The sequence below is a fragment of the Rhinatrema bivittatum genome, chromosome 5 (assembly GCF_901001135.1).
Source record: "Rhinatrema bivittatum chromosome 5, aRhiBiv1.1, whole genome shotgun sequence".
Classification (NCBI taxonomy): domain Eukaryota; kingdom Metazoa; phylum Chordata; class Amphibia; order Gymnophiona; family Rhinatrematidae; genus Rhinatrema; species Rhinatrema bivittatum.
The window spans coordinates 53,090,196-53,113,956 of record NC_042619.1 but is presented as its reverse complement, the minus strand read 5'-3'; the positions used below and the strand labels follow the sequence as shown (position 1 = coordinate 53,113,956).

General features: G+C 42.7%; 1 protein-coding gene across 6 annotated transcripts in view; it reads right to left on the bottom strand.

The window, feature by feature from the left end:
- C5H11orf97 (chromosome 5 C11orf97 homolog) overlaps positions 1–23,761 on the bottom strand; it is a 135,123-nt gene that overhangs the window by 100,759 nt on the left and 10,603 nt on the right. For 5 of the 6 annotated variants that reach the window (XR_003856857.1, XR_003856858.1, XR_003856856.1 and 2 more), the window contains exons 2-3: positions 17,677–17,781; positions 1,457–1,576 (exon numbers count right to left, since the gene is read on the bottom strand). Coding sequence is in view for 3 of the 6 variants with exons in the window: in XM_029602360.1 (XP_029458220.1) it covers positions 1,457–1,576; positions 17,677–17,781 (225 nt within the window). In the remaining 3 variants the exon portion in view is untranslated. The remainder of the gene's footprint in view (positions 1–1,456; positions 1,577–17,676; positions 17,782–23,761) is intronic. The other variant, XM_029602359.1, reaches the window with a different exon arrangement.

Sequence of the window (23,761 nt, the reverse complement as noted above, 5' to 3'; positions counted from 1 at the left end):
CAGTGACTGCGCTACATCTTCAGCACTAACTAGAGTATGCTGTCGCACTGTTGCTTTTGGGTCTCGCGCTTTTGCTTTCTCCACTACCCCAACTGCCTTGAATGGCTCAGCCTCCCCTTCCCTCACCTTCAAAACAGGATCAGAAACAGGTGGTGGTGGTGGTGCATCATCTTTAAATTTGTTTTTTCTGGTTGGAACTGCCTGCCCCTCCAGAGATTTTGGATTGGAACAGGTCCCTTTTTAACTTTAATGGGGGACTGCCTCTTCAAGTGCCTCCTCTGCCAGTGCCAATTACTCGAACTGTACCTTTCCCTGACATCATGGATTTTAATGTCACTGCCTCCTGGGGATTTGGATTAAAAGGATTATTTCTTTATTGGTTGTACTGAACACTACTGTACCAATGTATGCGAGTGTGGAAAACTACACACACACAGATACACAGTGCAGTTTCTTGCTGTACACTACAACTGAGACTGCTCTATGTGCACAAAAAAAACTAAAACTCCAGATGCTTACTGGGGATTTGGATAAAAAGAACACTGCTGTACCAATATATGTGAGTGTGGAAAACTACACACACACAGACACACAGTGCAGTGTCTTGCGGTACACTACAACTGAGACTGCTCTGTGTGCACAAAAACAGTACTGAAACTCAAGATAAAACACTGGAAGCCTCAGCCTGTCTACTCCTGCTGTGAGTCTGCAAGCCCAATTCCTACAGTACTCACTGTGATGCTGCTTGTAGTTAAAAAAAATACTCACTGCCAGACAGCCACTACAATTCTTTCACTTTCTCCCATCCACATCACCCAAACCCTGCCTGCAACCTACCCCAGGGGGGTGAGATCAGCAGCTAAATGCCACTGCTGGCAGCTTGTCTCAGTGGGTGAGACAGAGAAAAAAGTCTGATTGCAGTAAAAAAAAGCCTGGCACAGCAGCACAAAAGGGCAAAAATCTTTTTCAGCAATAGCTGTGATTTTCAGCAATTCAATAGATAATTGAAATACTCTGAGAGAGCTCAATCAGCAAACAATCTTCTCAGATAGAACCCAAGAAGAAAGTGCACTGTGTTACACTTGCTGAAGGTAGAAAAACACCAGAATGAGCAGCGATTGGCTGAATTAAAAAAATGCTTCGCTCTGATATGTTGGCATTCTGGTCTTCTTGCCAACCTGTCCGACCCACTCTGTGACAGGGCTGTGAGGTCACTCACAGGAAAGGGCTGGTTGCTATGGATACTCCCACATGACCTTCTCCTATTGCAAAAGGCTGCTAAGAAAGCACTGTGAACCAAACGATATCCAATCCGTAGTTTGGATATGGTGTATTCCTGATGTTGGCAAGAGCTCTGATGAATGAGTCTACAAGCATATATGTCTTTTTTGCCTGCCATTTTTTATGGGTCCTTCCACTAATTTTCAATAAAACAATATGCCGACTCCTCCCTTACCTCTTGTTCCTCTGTATCTTGAGTAATGCTCAGGCTTTGGAAGCAAGCTATTTTTAGACATGGGCTTCAAATGTCCCACAGAAATGTTCCTCTTAATGCTCCAAATGTCTTCCAGAACCACTGTTAAAAAATAGATTTTAGAATACAGTCACATAATCAATTTGTTTTCATATTTTTAAGGGTATTAATTATATTTTGTCATTTATCTTTCTATTCTCAATCTTATGGCATTGTCAAACATGTGTCAGCATTCACTTAAAGTGAAATGTCATGCATCTGGGGAGCACAAACCCCCAGGGGAACAGTATATGATATAGGCTGATCACTACCAACAGGAGAGGGATCTGGGAAAAATCACATCCAATGACAATATGACAAGTCAGTATGGAAAGATATTGGACTTGCTAGGGCAACAAGGTAGATATAACCATAGCCCCTAATTTCTTGTGGTAGCTCAGGACTGGATTGTGTGGCAACAGTTAGAAAGTTCTGCAGCGATTCTACAACACTCCTGCATAAATTTGAATCATTTTGTATGATGAAATAGTTTCCTAACCATGCTCTGTGTCTATATAATTTATTTAGTTTCTATTTAGGGGAGTTTTATGGGTGAAGGATCTCAGGTATTGATGTGGGAGAGGAGAGGAGAAGGAGATCTCAGGGATAGGGATATAAGAGGAGGGAGAAATGAGACTAGGGAGAGGAGGATGGATTAGGGAGCAGAAAGAGGCTTGGAGATGGTGAGGAGAAAAATGAAGGAACAAAGACAGTGGGAAGAAGGAAAGAGGATGGGCATGGGGAAAGGGACCCAGAGGAGGGAGAGAAGTTCCTCTCCTCTGGATCCATCCATACCCCCCTTCATAGTCCCAACACCTTTCTCACCCTCTCCACACCTGTTCTCCCTCCCTGATCCTCCTTTTCCCTTCCTCTTCCACCCCTTTCCTTTTGCTCTCTCTCTCATCCCATGTGCCCTTTCTCTGTCTCATCCAAATTGCCAACATTCTCCCCCATTCCTTCTTTCACATATGCCAAGCCCATCCCTATCCTCAGCTTTTCTTTCACATACACAGCCATCCCCCGGCCTCTTTCACACATTCCCACCTATCCCCACCTCCTCTTTCACGCACTCTGAGTATAAATTTCTTTATGTCACTTCTGATAAGTGAATTTTAAAAGCTTGGCGCGCACCAAAGCCAGAAGATACATGTGTCTCTTGGGCCAGCGTGTGCTGCACAGATTTTAAAAAGCGCACGAGTACGCGTGTATCTCCCCATACGTGCACAAATCAAAAAGTTTAAAAAAAGGAGCGGCACATGGGCGTGGTCAGGGCGGAGTATGGGCGTTCGGGAAGATCACTTGAAATGTGCGCATTAAGTATATAAGCACACAAGCGCCTGCCATGGTCCCCTATAGCGTAAATTTACTTCTGTTATGGTTGGCATGTAAGAATTGAAACAAACAAAAAAAATGAGGCTAGTTAGCAGGGTTTTAAGGGTTAGGGCTAAAAGAGTAAAAGGGAGGCATATTAACTAGGGGGGTTAGGAAGTCCTATCCTTTACCTGGGCGAACTGGGAACAGACTGTGGAAACTGGTAATTGCTTCAGCATGCGTATCTAATAAAATCACACCTGGTATAGCCGGCATTTGCGTGCACATGTGCGTGTTCATATAAAATTGCATGCACATGTACGCATGTGCAGCCAATTTTATATCATGCGCACATATATGCATGTTATAAAATGGCTGCATCCATTAGCATGAGCTGGAATACGCACATATATGTACGTCCGTGCAGCTGTTTAAAAAAGTTACCGACCCTGAATAATGCCTTTCAGATTCATATCCTGACCCGTTACTTCCTTTTGACTGAAAAATACTTGTCTTTTATGCCTGAATTTATCAAAATGCACTAAATATTGCATGCGATAGGAAAAGGGATGTGTTTTATGGTAATAGGCAGTTTATCACAATTTACTGTGAGAGAGAGAGAGAGAGAAACTAGCCATAATGCCCTCACACTAGATAGGTATTTATATCTCTATGGGAGGCCCACCTAGTAACTCGAGATGAGGTTTAGGTATTAGTGTAGGGGTTGGGGCACTTTGACATTCAGTGCGACGTACGAACACAACAGTGCTCTCTTGTGAAGATTTGATGACCTTCGGAGTGAGGAAACTCAACCAAAGATGAGATTTGTGCAATGTTCTCTTAACCTAGCTTGATGTTCCATATAGCACTTTGATAAATGACCCCCTTAGTCAGCTAAGTTAGCTGGCTAAATTTGAATATTAGAGTTAGCCAGGTAACTTGTGTGGCTAACTTAACTCCTCCCAGTTACGCCCCAGAATGCCCCTAACTTGCTGCCTGATGCACTAAGGCTTTTCTCCCATTCTCCGTCTATGGGAAAATACCTTGATGAATCAGGCCCTTAGCTGGCTAGAATTTAGCCAGCTAACTTATTAATCATCTAGAATTTCGCTGGATAAATTCCCAAATCTTCATTTAGCTGGATAACTTCTGAGTTATCCAACTAAACACTTTTGAGTATAGACCTCTCCATCTTTAGCATGCACACTAAAAAAGAATTAGGGTGAACTGCAGTGACTCAGTCCTTATGTCTGGTAATCATATGGAAGGGTAAGAAGAAGTCAGTTTTGAGATGAGCAGGAAAACAGATTTTGCAAGATGAAGGGACACTGATACTGTAGGTCATATTAGACAGAACAGCAATGCTATGGTCAACAATATCCATGAAAACATCAATATTGTACCACAAGAGGGAATTAGCTGCAGACATTTTTAAAACGTTGGCTACAATTTGAAAGGTACAGAAGTAGCATGTTTACTGTTTATGCCATTACATTTCAGATCTTTGCTGACAACAACTGTGGCTTTCAAAACTGCGAAACCGCATCGCCGCGATGTGTCTGATGAATCTAGGGGTAAGGTAGAAAAGCTAAGGAAAAAGCAGCTGTTATTCTGTCACCATGTCACAGGACTACCAGCTGCAATAGAAGGCTCCCCGAGTCATAATGAACAGGGAAAAGACATGTTCTAGTCACAGTTAAAAGCACAAAGCTAGAAGCCAGAACTCTAAGAAAACTCTTGTGAAATAAGTTTGAATCCTTATTCTGTCACTGTCTTAGACAAGTTACTTTACTACCACTTGTTTCACGGTCTAATTAGGAAGTAACAATTATAAGACTGGTTCCTCTCTATGCTCCCCTCTGCAAGCTGTCGAGATACAGGCTAAGTGCCAAAAAAGGTTCTGCCAGGCCATCCATGATGTGCTGAAATTTTCAATTTCACCGAGAACCTGCTTGAATAAAATCAATTATATTATCAATCTTGTCTCTAGGCCCTCTTTACTTAAAACCCCAGCTCTATACAAGCAATCCAAGTTATTACTGAAACGCTTTCAGAATTTGGCTAAACTCAAAAGGCAGAGTTGACTTTTTATGAACCAGTTAAGGCATGGGCAAGCAACTAAAACTCATTATCTGCATACTTATCTCACCTGTACTAATTCTGGACATCAGATTAAACTGTGCATGTTCCAGTTAACCTAAAATCCTGATCACAGACTGGCACTCAAGGACCAGAGCTGCTTACTCCTGACACAGTACAGCTAGTCAGGACCAGTACTTGTTCCCTTGATATGAGAATGACCAGAGAGTGGCCAGAATTACCGTGCTTCTCAGTCTTTTTTATTTGGTGGCACACTTTCAAGTTCGCTCAACCCTAGTGGTGCACCAAGCCAAACTTTGCACAATCTTCACCCCTCATTTCTTCCACCGTCAAGAGAACAGCAGCACTTTTCTTCTTCTGTGTGTCTCATTCTGCTAACTTCAGTCTGACATCTGAACATGCTGGGACAGCGGGTGCATTCACATGGCAGATTGAAACCAGCAGCAGAGATACACACCCAGGTAAGAAGCTCTGCTCTTCTCCTGCTAATTGGAAGGGAAAGGGGGTAAGGTTGGATTACCAGATTTCTGGTAGATGTATTTTTTTATTTAAAAACTTTTCTATACCGTTCAGTGATATACCATCACAACGGTTTACAAATAGGCACGTAAATAATATCGGAATGGATTATAAATTAACTAGTAGGTGCCAAAATTGTTCAGTTACATGATTCGAAAAATATACGCTTTATGTGATGTGGATTGTAAATCCATTTATGGACTATCCCTACATGATATATACTGTAATTCTTTAAGTTAATATTTAAGTATGTTAAAATAAAAAGAACGCATATATGTTATCTGGTGACTTTTTGTTTGTCTGTGCGTAGGAGTCTTTTTCTTGTTTATTAGTACCACCTATTTCCCACTCTCACTTTGAAAAGCTTTTTTGAAGAGCCATGTTTTTAAACTTTTTTTGAAGAGTTTTAAATCTCTCATTAATCTTATTTCGGGTGGCACTGAGTTCCATAATATTGGACCGGCTAATGTATCTGGGATCGAGAAATCTGGCAGGAGTGGGGAAATCTGAAAACTGTAGTAATCTACTCTCAAAATATACCTGAAAGCGTATTCTTTAAGTTTTGTTACCACAAATTATTTTTGGGCCCTATACAAAAGCCTCAGTGCTGGCAGATATGCCCACCGTTCAAGAGAATTAATTATGCCCCAGAAAAAGTCAAATTAGCCAACAAAATCTAACAACTCCCAACATGTAAATTTGTATGTGGGAGACATGTCCAGGTCAGAGACTTTGAACCGTGTCCCAAAAGATTTCACACTGATCAGTTAGGGGGTTCTTAATATTCTTTATAAAGCAATAAGAGTTTCCAGCCTTTGGTGTCTCTGGCTTTCTTTTCTGGTTCAGCAGGTCTCTTGTTTTCTTATTCTCTCTTCTCTGTTTTTTTCCCCTCTCTTTCAATCTCTAGTGTCCTTCTTTGTCTATTTCCTTCAAAGTGGATATTTTAATATTTTTCTCTCTTTTGCTCCTTCATGTCTGTTCTCCTGTTCCATTCCCTCCCAGAATCCCTAACCCCCCCCCCCCCAAATCCATGGTCTTCTCTCTCACCTCCCATTCTCAGCCCTCTCCTTCTCTAGTGCTTTTCTTTCCCTCCCTCCCCACCATACCTCCCTCTTTGCTCTTCTCCCTCTCTCCAGGTAGTCTTCCATTCCCCCACCTTCTCTCCCTTCCTCCTTCCAGGCACACTCTCTCTCCCCTGTCTTTCATCCTCATCCCATCTAGGCATTCTCTCAATGTACATAATAGACACATTCTGGCATCACCTCAGTAAAAGTTACACAAACTCTCCATCACAGGCACTTTGGAAACAATAGCCCTAACGTCCAGGACTCAAGAAGCAAAAATCCTATCTATAAAAGGAAGCACTGCAAATATTACCAAGGTTCTAGAACATCAATACACTTCTTTTTTTAAAATTTTATTTATCAAAATGAAACACCAATACACTTCTTACTGGGAAAACAGAAGTTAGATTGCTACAAATCCCTCCACAGAAACTAACCACTAGTAAAATACCTCATCTCTGTCACACACACAGATCACAGACAGACCCTCACTTAATACAAAATAAGGAGCAACAAATAAGAATCAGAAACATGTAAATAAAAATTGAACTGGAACTCCCCCAAGAAGCCAGATTCTGCATGCAGTGTAGCACTGGAGAAAAAGAAACAGACATGCACTATCTTCCTGCACTGTGCAAAATACAAAGATATTAGAGATGTACATTTCCTAGGAAATTACAGGCCCAACATTCTCGTTTTGGTTCATTTTTAATTTAGAATTATCTTTTTTTAAATTTTTTTCCAATTTGTTTAATGTGGGTTTTTTTGTTTGGTTCATTTACCAAATTTAAAAAAAGCATTAACCCCCCCCCAAAAAACCCTATACAAAAAACAAAAGAACTAAATGGGCCTCCCCACAGCCTTCTGGCATTGTCACACCCCCCCAAAAAAAGTCAACCAGGGTCTCCACAGTTCTCTCCAATCCTCTTCCCACCCTGTAAAAGAAAACTTGGGGCCTGAGGAACACTCCTGCCCTTTAGACCACAAGGAGCCTCATGAAGAGGTAACTGGGGGTCGGGAGCCTCCCTAGCCATTTTTCCAGGGACAGGTAGAGGCTCGGAGTGGCCTGGGGGTTCCCAATTTGGCTCAACTAAGCCCCGAAAGGTAGGCCCAGGCCCCGCATCTTCTCTAATGGGGTGGGAGAGAGGTCAGAGAGGACCATGGATGCCCTGATTGTGGTTTTTGAAACAGGATGGTGCTAGAAGGCCTCAAGAGCCATTTTAAAAAAAAACAAATACAAAAATACCCAAAAATGTTCATGTATTTTTTTCAGAAGCTATTTTCAATTTGTTCCATTTGGAATAAACTGAAAATGGCTTCATTTGTTGCTTTTTTTGCATTCTTTTTAACAAATAGGAATTGTTTACATTTCCCAAAGCTGACATATTCCAATCACTAAACTTAAAATATGTGTTCTATCTTTGATGTCTGGTCATTTTATTTTTTTTCTAACCGGGTCAGCCCTGTTTTTTTCTGCTTTCAATGCCTTAACTCTTATCCATTTTCCTTTTCAATGGTCTCCTTTCCATTTTCTATTTTTTCCTCCTATTTGTTTCATTTCTTTTTATCTCATTTCTGTGTGTCTCTGTTCACTCTTACATTTCACCCTCTCCAGTTCTCACTACCTCAGCTTTTCACCTCCCTAAGTCTCCCTTCCATTGCTCCCTCTCAATCTGCCACCTCCACTCACCAATCTCCAGATATCTGGCACTGTTGAACTTATCCCCAAACTGTACTTATCCCCATCCTGATTCTTCTCTCCCTCTCCCTCCACCACCTCAAGTACAGTAGCCTTCTCCCTGCCACCCCACCACCATTCCATGTAGTTCTCCCTCTCTCTCCATTACCCCATATTATGTAGGTCTCCTGCTCTATGTCCCCTATTCCCTGTACCTTCTATCACCTTCCCCCATGTAGCTGTATGCCCAGCTATTCTTTGGGCACTCCGTGGCCATAAGGAGTGGACCGCTATAGCACATCCAGCATCCTCTGCCACACAGGGCTAGTCCTGTGGTTTGAGCTGCAAGATCCCATAATCTCACAGTTCATACTGTGAGACTGGCCTAGCATGGCATTGAAAGCTGACATACTATTAAGCATGATGGGGAGGAGGGGGACATGGAAGCAAACCCGACTCATCAGGCTTTCAGGAGGCTTAGCTACCTCATCTTACATTGAGTGCCTATTATCACTACTGCTGCCCAGCTCAGCAACTGACCAGCCCCCAACAGGTGATGCTGGAAGCACCTAGGAACCTTTCATCTTACCTGGACAACCATTCAGCTCACCTTACTCAAAGGCTAGCATTGATGGCACAATATTATTCTGTCAAAGACTATGGTACAATATTGGTATCTCATCTCATACTGTGCATAGGTTTCCTTTCGCAGGAAACATTTTATTTTGGGGGTATTGTTTAAAAGAATGTTACTATGTTTTAAATCTTGTCACTTGCTATGTGTCGTGTGTGGAGATAGTGAGAACCCCTAGTAAGCGTTGTGAAAGATTGCTGGTAGAAGGTTCTGGTTCAGGGCGCTGTTGAGAGTTGCTCAACTGAACTAAGAGCCGATTAGTTTCACCTCATTCAGCTTGTAGAAATTACGAGTGCCAGAAACATGTCTGAAAGCTCAGGTCTCCAGATGGATTGTTGTATGTCTTTTGTGTTTTGCTGTTACAAGTCTTCTGTACTGCTGAATTCAATTGTATGTGAGCAATGATGTAAACTACCCCTTTTTTTTTTTTTTAGTTTGACGTATATCTTCTGTAAATAAAGCAAACATTTTCTAGAATACCAAATGGCATGGGGGTTCTGTTTTTTGAAAGAACAGACTGCTTTGCTGAGTGTTGCTCCTCAAGTTTCAAGAACCCTATGATTCAACATCTAAAAGCTCTGCGAGCCCCAGGTGTTTGCACTGTGGAGTGTGCACAAGCAGCATGGCTGATGAAAGCTCAGTTACATTCTCACTTTTTCATGCAGCATCATCAATAATTACATACCATCTGCTGTAAGAATGAAGCTTGTGCTCTGTTTGATGATGAAAGAAAAAGAACACATTTCTTTGATAACTAATTTGAGGAAACATGAGATGAAAGTGAAAGTGGGAAATAGATTATTGTACAACTATCATCACATTTCTATATTCGGAAGTGTTGATCTATCCCTGTTTATTTCATAGCTGCAAATGACTGATGAGTGAAATTTGGATAGTTTCAATTACATTTATTAAAATTTATGGATCGCTTAACACTAAAAAATAGGCCTAGGGCTGGCGATATACAAGGGAACAAACACAATTCAATAATAAAACAAAATAGGATAAATAACTAAAACTAAGACTTAACAACAGATTTAAAATTAAAATACATAATAAAACAATCAATTAAGAAAATAATAAGAACATATATTAGCAAGGGGAAGGGGGGAGTCTTTTCCCGAAGGGATGGGCTCCACCTTAACCAGGGTGGAACCAGGCTGCTGACACTAACCTTTAAAAAGGAGATAGAGCAGCTTTTAAACTATAACAAAAGGAAAAGCCAAAGTTGCTCAGCAGCACATGGTTCAGAGGGAGGTACCTTCAAAGGATACTAACGATGCATTAGAATTAGGGCATCCCAACAGAGAGGTTCCAATAATAAGAAAAGTAGTCTAAGTGCCTGTAATTAAAAACTCACCTGAGCTAAAAGATTCCAATTTATCCCTATCAAATAAGAAGCAGAATGAAAATACAAACAAAAAGCACACTTTGGAATGTTTGTATGCTAATGCCAGAACTCTAAGAAGTAAAATGGGAGAATTAGAATGTATAGCAGTGAATGATGACATAGACTTAATTGGCATCTCAGAGACATGGTGGAAGGAGGACAACCAATGGGACAGTGCTATACCAGGGTACAAATTATATTCCAATGACAGAGAAGAGCATCTTGGAGGCGGGGTGGTACTTTACGTCCGGGATGGCATAGAATCCAACAGGATAAACATCCTGCATGAGACTAAATGCAAAATTGAATCTTTATGGGTAGAAATCCCTTGTGTTTCACTGTCCGTCTCACCACCTGGCCAAGATGGTGAGACGGACACTGAAATGCTAAGAGAAATAAGGGAGGGAGACCAGATTGCTGGGCCCCTCTTCCGGGACCGGACCAACACCCCGCCCCTGCTGTCGTGAGTGGGAGGAGCCGTGAGCCACAAAAACGCCGCGGCGGCGTCAGGAGAGCCGGAGACCAGATTGCTGGGCCCCTCTTCCGGGACCGGACCAACACCCCGCCCCTGCTGTCGTGAGTGGGAGGAGCCGTGAGCCACAAAAACGCCGCGGCGGCGTCAGGAGAGCCGGAGACCAGATTGCTGGGCCCCTCTTCCGGGACCGGACCAACACCCCACCCCTGCTGTCGTGAGTGGGAGGAGCCGTGAGCCACAAAAACGCCGCGGCGGCATCAGGAGAGCCGGAGACCAGATTGCTGGGCCCCTCTTCCGGGACCGGACCAACACCCCGCCCCTGCTGTCGTGAGTGGGAGGAGCCGTGAGCCACAAAAACGACGCAGCTGCGGCGCATCACCGCCGCTGGCGCGTCACCAAAGCCGTGCGCACCCAAGGGGTGCGCACGGCTTTGTCCGGCTTAGTCCGGATTTAGACGGATAGAGGAAGAAACCCTTCATCTGACCTTCATAACTGAGATCATTTGGATACAGGTACGTTTTGAAGCGGCTGTTTTCAATTGTCTACTTGTTTCTTATATTTTATATGCCTGCTAAAAGAAAAGGGAGGGTAAGGGTGTTTCCCTCAGAACCCCTTCCCCCCCTTTTACAATTAGAGATAGACCGCTTCATGACACAGTTTAAAAATGAGGATTCCAAGGACTCCCTTGGAGGCCCCTTGGAAGGAGAACAAGCGGCCTCCCAGGAAGAGGCTTCCCTCAGTCCTGTTTACCGACCGTCTCCTTTCCAGCGAGAAACAGGAGGAGGAACTGTATCCTTGCCCTCCGAAGAGGGGGCGCAAAAGAATGCATCTGGGGGAGAATCCTCGTCCCTAATATCAGGAAGGGAAGGAATTGAGGAAGTTCCCCTTGAAACAGGGGAACCCCCTATATTTCCTACAGGTCTACAACAACGATCTCCCCAACCTGAGACTGCTGTGGATGTAAGGCCTTTAACAACAAGGTCAGAGACAGTTACGTTGGGAGCCATTTGGGACTTAGTAAGCAGTTTGAATGCTACTGTAAACAGGTTAGAAGGGAAACTTGATAATGTAGCTTCTAATTTGCAACAACAAGTTTCTTCTGTACAGAATCAAGTAATTACTCTTACTACAAGAGTTGATGAAATAGAGCGTAAAGTAGAGGTGGTAAATTCTGTGAATAACAAACTTATTAGTGATTATTTAATCTGTTCTAAACGTTTAGAATATCTTGAAAATAATGTTAGACACTTAAACGTTAGGATTGTTAATTTCCCAAAAATTGTAGGTGAAACTGTATTAACATCTTTGAAGAAATTTCTGACTGAGATACTTGGCTTTTCTGAAAATGACATTCCTTTGGTTAACTCATGTTTCTTTGTTAAAAAGAGAAGTTTGGATCCAGTATTAACTATTCCAGGAAACCTTACAGGTTTTCTGGAAGACTCGACATTGCAGGTTCTTGACAGGAACACCTTGATTGTATCATTAGTGTCCACTGGGGATATTACTAAATTAATGAAACAATATTTCCAAAAATACCCGGTTTCTTATATGGGACAAGATGTAAAAATTTTTCCTGATCTCGCCCCATCAACTCGTAGTAAACGAAGAGAGTTCTTGGTATTAAAACCCAGAGTTTTGACTCTGGGTTTTTCATTTCTATTGAAATACCCATGTAGGTGTTTAATTAGAAGGGGTAATGAATCCTTTAGTTTTAATTTAGTGGAACAACTGACCCAGTTCATAGTGGCTAGAGAACCAATTACTTCTTCCCCAGTGGTAACCTAGGTGTCAGGCAGAATAGTAATATAACTGTGAAAATGTACCTAATCCTGAGAGATTGTAAGATTTTCTTTTTCTTTCTCCATAATATCCTTTCCAATTGATTCTCAGATTTGTATTTATACTCCTGAAGAAAAATTAAGTATAAATATTTTTGGTGGTTCAACATAAGTATAAATGAAATATGTTACTTTATTGGTAATGTTTGAATTTCTCTTTTTAAATATGTTGAAATTGAAGGGATTGAAACTAAATCAAATATTATAATGTAATGAATGATATTTGAAGTAAATACTTGTAAACTATATGATAAATAAATGAATAAAAAAAAAAAAAAAAGAGAAATAAGGGAAGCTAACTAAATTGGTAGTGCAGTAATAATGGGAGATTTCAATTACCATAAATCTATAAATAGAAGATGTGGTGCAGAAAAATTTATCAATTTATAATGCTGTATGTAACAATACTTATGTATGCTAAGATATGAATTTAAGGACCATCATACCACCCACTGTGCTCACAAAACTTGTATCTTCCGCACTTCATTGGGTCACTTTTAATCATTGGTCCAAAATGAGCTAGCATCCAAAGTTCAATTTTAATTTTTTGTTTTTTATATTATACATTAAAAGTATAGACTTCCCTTCTGTAGCTGTCGGGGTCAATCGTCCATGTTAACCTCTTTTGAAAAATTATTTTAACGCATTTATTCGCAGATGGGACAGGATGGTTTTATGAACCAGACTTACCGGACCCGACGCCATTTCTCTGCTCCAAGTTTTAGCGGTGAAGTGGCTCAGGTCGGTCTGATTTTAAATAGAAATGCTCTAGAGTTCACCTGACAGCGGAATGAATCCTGATTTCGGCGGGAAATCACAAGAAGTGAAACCATTCAATCTCTTTATTCAGTCTACCGGGAGTGACTGATTGTAAGTGAAAGATCCACTTCTGTTCACATTGTCTCAGTGTTTGCACCCTGTTCCCCCCTCTCCAATGTTGATTAACTATTTCCAAAACGGTCCATTTGATATCATTGAAATCATGTCCTAACTCCTTGAAAATTACAACCAAAGGTTCCTCTTCTCGGTCAGTGTTAATGCAGCATTTAAGTTCTGTGAGACGAGTCTTAACTTGTCTTTTTGTCGTGCCCACATAAATAAACGGGCACGGGCAAAAAATGGCATAGACTACATGAGTGGAATGGCAAGAAGATTCAGGCAGCGCTATTACTTTACCAGATGGTGTAGTAATTTGAGTCTGGGAAGATTTCAATAAACAGATTTTGCATTTGCCACAAATCTTTAATGGTTCAGCATTTGTAATGGGTTTGTACAGCCTGTTCGTACAACATGATCTCTGATATTTTTACCCTGGGAGTACGCTATCCTCAGGGGTTGATTTAACAAAGGGTGAATCTGCTGAATGATCCTCCAATGTTTTCTCATGGCTCTCCTGATAGACATACTCTGCTGTTGGCTCCTAAGCACCATAGTCTGTGGGTTCGATTCTGGTTCAGAATTTTTTGGCAGAAACAAAAATTCTCTATTAGAATATAATGCTCGCCGATAAGCTTTTTTAATACATTGTGTTGGATATCCTCGCTGCAAAAAACGGTTAGCCATTTCCTTTGCCTGGTTTTTAAAATCATTTTAATCTGTGCACAGTCTCCTCAGCCTTAAAAACTGGCCCACAGGTAGATTGGTCTTAAAACTGGTTGGATGGAAGCTATCGAAATGTAACAAATTATTACGATCATTCGGTTTTTGGTATATGCTAGTGGCAAGAGTAGTATCTTTTTTCATGATCAATATGTCAAGATAAGCAATCTGGTTGGGATGATGTTCCATGGTAAATTTTAAGCAGGGGTCCAGGCTGTTCAGCCAAACATGGAATTCCTGCAAAATAGACAGAGGCCCTTCCCATATGACAAACACATCGTCAATATACCTCTTCCAACATTTTAAATAGGGCATCCATTGGCATTTTTCAATGTGCAAAGCCTCAAATCTAGCGACAAAAATGTTCGCGACATCAGGGGCCATGGCTGCTCCCATGGCCGTCCCACGAATCTGTAAATAGAAGTCCCCCTCAAACATGAAGTAATTCTTACTTAATGTGAGTTCAAGTAGTTCAATAATATAGACGATGGGTTCATAAAACCATTGTGTCCCATCTGCGAATAAATGCATCATTAAAATAATTTTTCAAAAGAGGTTAACATGGACGATTGACCCCCAACAGCTATGGAAGGGAAGTCTATACTTTTAATGTATAATATAAAAAACAAAAAATTGAAATTGAACTTTGGATGCTAGCTCATTTTGGACCAATGATTAAAAGTGACCCAATGAAGTGCGGAAGATACAAGTTTTAACTTGTGAGCACAGTGGGTGGTATGATGGTCCTTAAATTCATATCTTAGCATACATAAGTATTGTTACATACAGCATTATAAATTGATAAATTTTTCTGCACCATGTCTTCTATTTATAGATTACCTTAATCGTGGGGTTATATAGTAAGAGATATTTTGGATTAGATTTCAATTACCCCAATATTGACTGGGTAAATTTATCATCAGAACATGCTAGAGAGATAGTTCCTGGATGGAATAAATGACAGTTTTCAATATATTTATAAATGATCTGGAAAGGAATACGACGAGTGAGGTAATCAGATTTGCAGATGATACAAAATTATTCAGAGTAGTTAAATCACAAGAAGATTGTGATAAATTGCAGGAGGACCTTGTGACACTGGAAAATTGGGCATCCAAATGGCAGATGAAATTTAATGTAGAGAAGTGCAAGGTGATGCATATAGGGAAAAATAACTCATGCTCTAGTTAAACTATGTTAGGTTCCATATTAGGAGCTACCACCCAGGAAAGAGAACTAGGCGTCTTAGTGGATAATACATTGAAATCATCAGCTCAGTGTGCTACAGCAGTCAAAAAAGCAAACAGAATGGTAGGAATTATTAGGAAGGGAATGGTGAATAAAACAGAAAATGACATAATGCCTCTGTATCGCTCCATGGTGAGACCGCTCCTTGAATACTGTGTACAATTCTGGTCACCACATCTCAAAAAAGATATAGTTGCAATGGAGAAGGTACAGAGAAGGGCGACCAAAATGATAAAGGGGATGGAACAGCTCCCCTATGAGGAAAGCCTGAAGAGGTTAGGGCTGTTCAGCTTGGAGAAGAGACGGCTGAGGGGGATATGATAGAGGTGTTTAAAATCATGAAAGGTCAAGAACAGGTAAATGTGAATCAGTTATTTACTCTTTCGGATAACAGAAGGACTAGGTGGCACTCCCTGAAGTTAGCATGTAGCACATTTAAAACTAATCAGAGAAAATTCTTTTTCACTCAACGCACAATTAAACTCTGGAATTTGTTGCCGGGGATGTGGTTAGTGCAGTTAGTATAGCTGGGTTTAAAAAAGGTTTGGATAAGTTCTTGGAGGAGAAGTCCATTAATCAAGCTGACTTACAGGCCGATACAGTAAAAATCGCGGGAGAGCGGGCGAGCGCCTGCTCTCCCGGCGCGCACACAGGACACTTTCCTGTGCGTGCGATACAGTAAATACATTTATTTAAATTAGGGTCCGTGGTAAAAAGACTAGCGCCTCTTTTTGGACAGGAGCAGCGGCTGTCAGTGGGTTTGACAGCCGATGCTCAATTTTGCCGGCGTCGGTTCTCAAACCCGCTGACAGCCACAGGTTCAGAAACCGGACACCGGCAAAATTGAGCGTCCGGTTTTCAACCCGCGAGCTGCGGGCCCATTTTAAATTTTTTTATTTTTTCCTTTTTTTTTTTATTTTTAACTTTTGGGGCCTCCGACTTAATATCACCATGATATTAAGTCGGAAGGTGCACAGAAAAGCAGTCTAATTTTGTTTAAATATATATACCAGACCTGAAGTACCTAATGTATTATAATTTATTGTTTGTCCTATTTTTATGAATGTAATGTTGTAAACCGCCTAGATGGGCAGATACCTGCCTTAATCGTGCGGTATATAAGAATTTTAAATAAAATAAATAAATAAATAAGAAAGATGGGAGGAGTGTTTCAGGTCCCTGGGAAGGACCTCGATGTCAGCGTCCATGTTAGAGAACAGGTACAAGCTTCTCTACCAATGGCATTATCCACCAGTGAGGGTAGCCTTATGGTCCTCAGGGAGATCCCCTCTTTGTTGGAGACAGCGCTCCCAAACTGGTACGTATTGGCATATGAGGTGGCAATGTCCTCGGCTACACCAATTCTGGAGCCAATGCCAAAGGCTGGCTGAAACCGTTTTGGGTGGACTATTGGCTTCTAGGGATTCAATATCCCTAGAAGCTGCTGAGGGTAGACTATTGGCTTCTAGGGATTCAATATCATGCTTTGGATGATGAACAACAGAAAATGTTTATAATTATCACTACAGCCGCTCGTTTATTGATTGCTGCCATGTGGAAATCTTCAGAATCCCCAGGTATGACTCAGCTTTACGCAAAATTACGACAGATTGGGTATATTGAGAAACTCACAGCCCTTCGGCGGGACTCCCTACCTAAGTATTCTAGGCGGTGGTCAGCTCTTATGAATCATATCACCAGGATGGAAGGGTCGGCCTGAGAGGATCTTTTTGTCAGCATTAGCCTGGCGAAAACATTTAACTTTACTTTACAACTTCGAATGTCATGTGATTTTTCGGGCATGGCTATCATTTGAAGAGGAGGGATTTCATTTATTGGCTCTTGCTGTTTTCTTGCTGATACCATTTATTATGGCATCAAAAACTAGTTTCTGCGGGATATCTTATATGGTGGTATCTCTCTTGCGTAGGTTAATTATAAGAGTGGGGGAGGAGAGGGCAGGGGGGAGATATTAGGGAACGAGACGAAATAATGACTCAATTTCCAGATTTGGTTGAGAGTATGTGTACTGTTTCACTTTTATTTGGTTAATGTATGACAATTAATACATTGTATGTTTGTATTCCTATGATCATTTCTCAATAAACAATAAATTTAAAAAAAAAAATTCAGGGCTGAAAAGGAAGAGTGTGTGTGGAGGGTGACAAATTAAAAAAAATTAAATAGTGTTAATAAGGGCATACCTTGATGTGCCTGGTGATACAATGTTGAATGCACCTTTGACTGAGAGAAGGAAAGGGTTAGATTTCAGTAAGCAAGCACCTGTTGTTTCCAAATAATTACCTGCCGATTTGTTTTCAACCTGTCTTTCACTTCTTTGCATAATGAGTCTCTCTTCAGGCAGATCTTGAATCCTTTTAGAGGGACCACAATAGAAAAAGTGTTTCCCTGTTAAAAAAAAAAAAATGTATACTTTGTAGATGAATGGTTACAGAAAAGTTCAATATGTCAACAAATGTCTTGTTTCTCCTTGCATCCCATATCATCTCAGTTCCTTTACAGAATGTGTTGAACCTATTCAAGAATAAGCTCAAATGGGCTGTCAGACATCCTATGCAGTTGCACATTAGGTCAGCTGTACATCTCAGTGATATTTAAAGTATATATGTGGTCAGTCTGGTCATTGCTGGTGAATTCTGTCAAGACAAATGACCAATATGTGACTGCACAGAGACTATAAATTAGTCCGTATAAGTAGAGCACAGATACATTGAAGACAAATATGTCCATAGTGAGCCAAAGAGTGTGCTGTCAATCTAAGCAGAAGATTTGTGTAGCTTTTGCTAGCTACAGTAAACTGGATATGTACTTTAACTGCATTAAACTGCATCCTGAAGGGAAATTCTGTAATTACAACACACGTGAAGGAGTAGCCTAATGATTAGAGTCAAGGATGCCAGTATTCAAATCCTGCATGCCTCAGGTACAAGCATAGCATCTGATTTATTGAGCTTCTTTTCTTATAGATGCAGAATGGGGAAAAAGCCTTAGTAGATCAGGCCCTTAGACTGTAAACTCTCTTAGACAGGGACCTGTACCTTAGGCCTGGATTCACCATTCTATAGCAGAATGGTGAATCCAGCGAAAACGGGGGCAGGCCTGCGAAAGCCAGCAGCCTTCGCACCACCGCGGTGTTTTCGCTGCTGGCTTTCGCACCCAATAGCACCACCGTGAAAGATGGTGCTATTGGGCGCACTGCTGGCGACGATAACATTACTATCCTTATCGCCGCCAGCAAAGACACCACCAAGTCCGCCTCCTCGCCGCCTCAACTCTGCCCCCAGCATGCTATCGCACACGATAAGCCTTTGAAAATGACCCCCTTAGTTTGTAATTTGCCTTGAGCTTGGATTTGAAAAGGCGAGTAACAAAATTGAAAACTCTTTTAATGTTTTTCTTTTATTTGGTATCTCTCCTGGTTTACCACTGGCTAGTGGTTACCCTTCCTTCAATAACGTTTCCCTTCCCTCATTTCCAGCAGAATCTGAAATATATGATGAACGAATGATCGCTGTTTCACCAGGCTAATGTAGTACTACATGCACACAAGAGTAGGTTCTCTGCTAGCCAACACCTCTCCCCACCCACACACATTTCATTTAAATTGGGCTTAATTACTGCTTCAACAAGATTTATTTTAATTTGGATAGGGTGTGTAGTGAGAAATAAGGACAAAGAACCTGGGAAGCATGCCCAGGTCTTCTAATACATACCTGGGATTGTGTCACTGAATTAATTAAATATCCTTGGATCAAAAACTGATGTTTTGGTTTTCAAATTTAAAAATAAACTTTATAATATTAAACTTCTTTTGTTCATCCTTCTCTGTTGGAATTTTTATGTCTCTAGCTCACACTGTGATGTCATCAAGCACTATTACAGCCAAGACAAAGAAACTGACAATTTGGCAGTAGATAAAAGACCACCCCACTAATCTTATTCTGCTCAAATGCCTACCTTCAGTAACTTGGGTCTCTAGCTTTGCCCTTACTTTTTCACCTATAATAAGCCTGCATTCCTGTCAATGTCTTTTTCAGTTTTTGTTCCCACCAACTCCTCTGGAAAGTTGTTCCATGCATCTATCACCTTCTGAATGGAGAAATACTTCCTTAGGGTAATCCTGAAGCTGCATCTCTCCAGCTTCACAGCATGAACCTTTGTTCTAGAAAGTGAAGTTGCTTATCTGTAGCAGGTAATGACTGAAAGCAGCAGTTCTCCTGTCACACAACTGGGTCATATAAGTGTGCGTGGCACTGAGCAAAACCTATTTGCTAGCTGTTTTCTATTCCCGAATAGCCAAACTAATAGTGGGGACCTCTCAAAGGGGATGGGGTGAGTTTGTGTGGCTGATGAGCTTCTGTCTTTAGAGAACAAGTGGTAAAAAGAAAAGTAACCACTTTCCCCTGAAGACAAACAGTTCTGTAATCACATAACTAGGAATCCCTAGCTACGAGTTATCTTAAACAAAAAGGGGGGAACAACCAATTGCCAACAGATTAAAAACTTTTCTATTTTGATCTATTGTTTTCTTTAAGAAAATGATAAAAATGTGTCCTAAGAGGGAGAATTTTGGTTTTTACCCCTCAAACAGGTCATGGAGGACAGATTATCCAAACCTAGCTTCCCAACAGGAAGTCTAGACCAGTGATTTTCAACCTTTTTTCTATCAGGACACACCTGAGAGATGACGCTCACATGCGTGACACACTGAACACATAACCACATATGTTCTGCATCCACAGGTCTCCCCCGCTTCCTCACAATGGGTGCAGAGCAGAACCAAGATATTTCCCTGTACAACTCACCATACAAAAAAGATATTCTGATGTCATCTTAATAAGAGTATCACAAATTTCCTCTATTACCAGATGCATTGTAAAATAAAACAAACAAACCCCACTCTATACATGTCTATCAAACCTACTGATAGGATCTGTGGGTATGTGGGCCCTTTGGCCGAGGTGAGAGATGGTACCGCCCAGGGGAGGAGCACAACTGAGCCACACCATCGGGAGGCGAGGTCTCGGATGCGGGATGGTATACAGCAGAGGAGAGTAAAAGAGAAAGAGGGTGACACCAGGAGGCAGGGCCATGGAGCGACAGCGCAGGTGCTGACGTCAGACTCAGCTTGAGATAACTGGAGTCAGGCAATAGGTGCGGCACTACCCGAGGAGTGGAGGGTGCCAAGCAAAAGTACAGTCACTGAAGTTACAAGGGGGCCGTAGAGATGGTACACAAGAGGGTTCCTCGGTGAGAGGTCACGGCAGTGGTCCACAGAGCGGGGTACACCGGCGAGGGTTCCTCTAGGATATCACAGCACTGGTCAGCAGAGCGGGGTCCACCGACGAGGTTCTTCTAGCGATGTCACAGCAAAGGTCCACAGCGCGGGGTAGACCTGGTGAGGGCTCCTCTAGCTATATCACGGCAATTGTCCGCAGAGCAGAGTACACCGGGGAGGATGCCCACATAGATATCACAGCAGTGGTCCACAGCGTGGTTACTCACAGCAACTGAAGACAAAGGAGTAGTTCCATAGAAAGCCTCGGGAGCGAGGCAGGCAGGAGTTCGGGCGAAGGCCCTCCGAGGAGCAGATAGCTAAGAGACGAAGAGGGGCCCCCAAGGAGCGGGTACCCGGTAGTCTCACGCCACGGAAGCAGGAACCAGAACAAGTACTGAAGCGAGAGTAGGTGGATTCAGCAAGATGAACTCGTTGCCAAGTCGTCGCCTGTCTGGGCTGGCGGGTTTAAGTATCCAAGATGAGTGACGTCATCTGAGGGGGGACGCCCCGATGTTCCCGCCATGACGTGGTTAAAGCAGGCCCGGACCGCGCGCCTAGGGAACCCCGAGGGTAAGATGGTGGTCGGCAGCACCCATGCTGCTCAGGTGGGCCCGGGAACGGAGGCAGGAAGGCTGGCGGTAGATGGCAGAGGCTGCGAGTTCGCCCAATGGAGCTAAGGCAGAGAAAAAGGAGGTGAGCAACAGAGGTCGCAGTCATCTGCGACCACGGAGCGCAACACCTGCCATACCTCAGCAATAGCCCTATCCAAGAAGGCAGCAGTTCACTACCAGTGCAATAGGAAAATTGGTTCTTACCTGCTAATTTTCATTCCTGTAATACCACAAATCAGTCCAGACCAGTGGGTTACGCACTCCCACCAGCAGATGGAGTCAGAGATCAAAGCTACGAGGCACTGGTATCCCAAGTGTGCCACCTGCAGCTCATCAGTATTTATCCATACCCAAGCAAAGTCATATATATATATATATATATATATATATTTGTTTATTTATTTTTATTTTTTTTTATATACAGACATTCGATTTGAGATATCACAATGGTTTACATTCAGGTACTGTAGGTAGTTCTCTATCCCCACAGGGCTTACAATCTAATTTTTTTACCTGAGGCACTGGAGGGTAAAGTGACTTGCCCAAGGCCATAAGGAGTGACAGCGGGACTTGAATCCTGGTCTACTGGTTCATAGCCCACTGCTCTAACCACTAGGCTATTCCTCCTCCTTTAATTTTGTCAATTATACCAAAGTATAATTGACAAAAAAAACATCTAATTCCCGAAAACATCCTTCGCATCTCGGCTGATAGGGTGAACAGGAAAACAACTCCCTCAAGGGTCTGAAACAAACAACCCCAATTCCTGAAAATCAGGTTGGAACCACGGTTCATAACAAAAATCAAAATATTATAGAATCATTCTGATAGATTCCCTATGTACAGCAGGTAACCATTAGGTAAATCAGTCTTTTGGCAGGGTCCTGGACTGATCTGTGGTATTACAGGAATGAAGAACTAATTTTCCTTTCCTGTACATACCCAGAACAGTCCAAACCAGTGGGATGTACCAAAGCCACATTACACCGGGCGGGAACCCGAAAGACCCGCTCGCAAGACGCTCTCCCCAAAAAGCGCTTGGTCCGGATCCATGACATCCAGACGATAATGCCTTGTGAAGGGAAGACCAGACTGCGGCTCTGCAAATCTCCTCAGGCGACAACTGCTGACACTCCGCTCAAGAAGCTGCTTGCGACCTCGTAGAGTAAGGTTTGAAACCAGTCGAGACATGGCGACCCTTCCTAATGTAGACCAAGCAAATTGTTTCCTTCAGCCAGCGAGCCAAGGATGCCTTAGATGCCTTTTCACCCTTCTTCGGACCTCCAAAGAGCATAAAAGGTGATCTGATTTTCGAAAAGAGAGTTAGTGACCTTCAAATACCGAAGGAGAACCCTGCGGACATCTAACAGATGAAGAGCTCTTCCCATAACGGGGTCACAAGCGCAATCAGGGGATCCGGGTAACTCCACGGACTGATTAACATGAAAGGCAGACACCACTTTTGGCAAAAAGGAAGGGGCCGTGCGCAGGGACACCCTATCTGCCAAGAGGCAAAGGAGGGGATCCCTACAGGAAAAAGCCTGCAAGTCATGGAATAGATGGCCATCAAGAACACCGTCTTCAAGGTAAGGTCCTTTAAGGAAGTGTGCCCCAGAGGCTCAAAAGGGGGCTCACGAAGCGCCCTCAACACCAGATTGAGATTCCACTCTGAGCATAACTTACGAAGAGGAGGATGAAGGTGTTTCACCCCTTTCAGGAAACGGACAAAGTCCGAGTGGCTGGCTAGAGGCCTACCACCTACCCGCCCTAGGAGACATCCCAGGGCCGAAACCTGAACATGCAGGGAACTATAAGCCAAACCTTTAGATAATCCCTGCCTCAAAAACCTCAAGACCTGAGGAATGGTCACAGACAACGGCACTACACCCTGCTGCTCACACCAGACTTCAAACACCTTACACACTCGAGCGTATGCTAAAGATGTCGAGGGCTGCCTGAACTGAAGCAGGGTGGAAATCACCTGTTCCGAATAGCCTTTCATCCGTAACTGCCGCCTCTCCAACACCAGGCTGCGAGAGAGAAGTGATGCTCCCAATCTGAAAAAATGGGCCCTTGTTGCAGGAGGTTCAGCAGATCAGCTAGGCATAGCGGGCTGTCGTCAACCGTACCAGGTCCGCAAACCACAGCCGCCGCAGCCACTCCGGTGCCACCAGAATCACCGAAACGGGATGGCCCTCTATGCGCCGGAGAACGCGCCCGATCAGGGGCCATGGAGGAAAGGCAAACAGGAGGATTCCGGTTGGCCACTTGCAGAATAGGGCATCTACTCCTACCGCCCCAGTTTTCTTCTTTTGGCTGAAGAACCGATCTGTCTTGGTGTAGACATGGGTCGCCATGAGGTCCAGTTGGCGAACTCCCCATCAGGCAAAAATGTGATTCCAATCCTCCCAGGATAGTTCCCACTCCCCGGAATCCAGCTGTTGACGACTGAGTAAGTCCACCTGCACGTTGTACACAC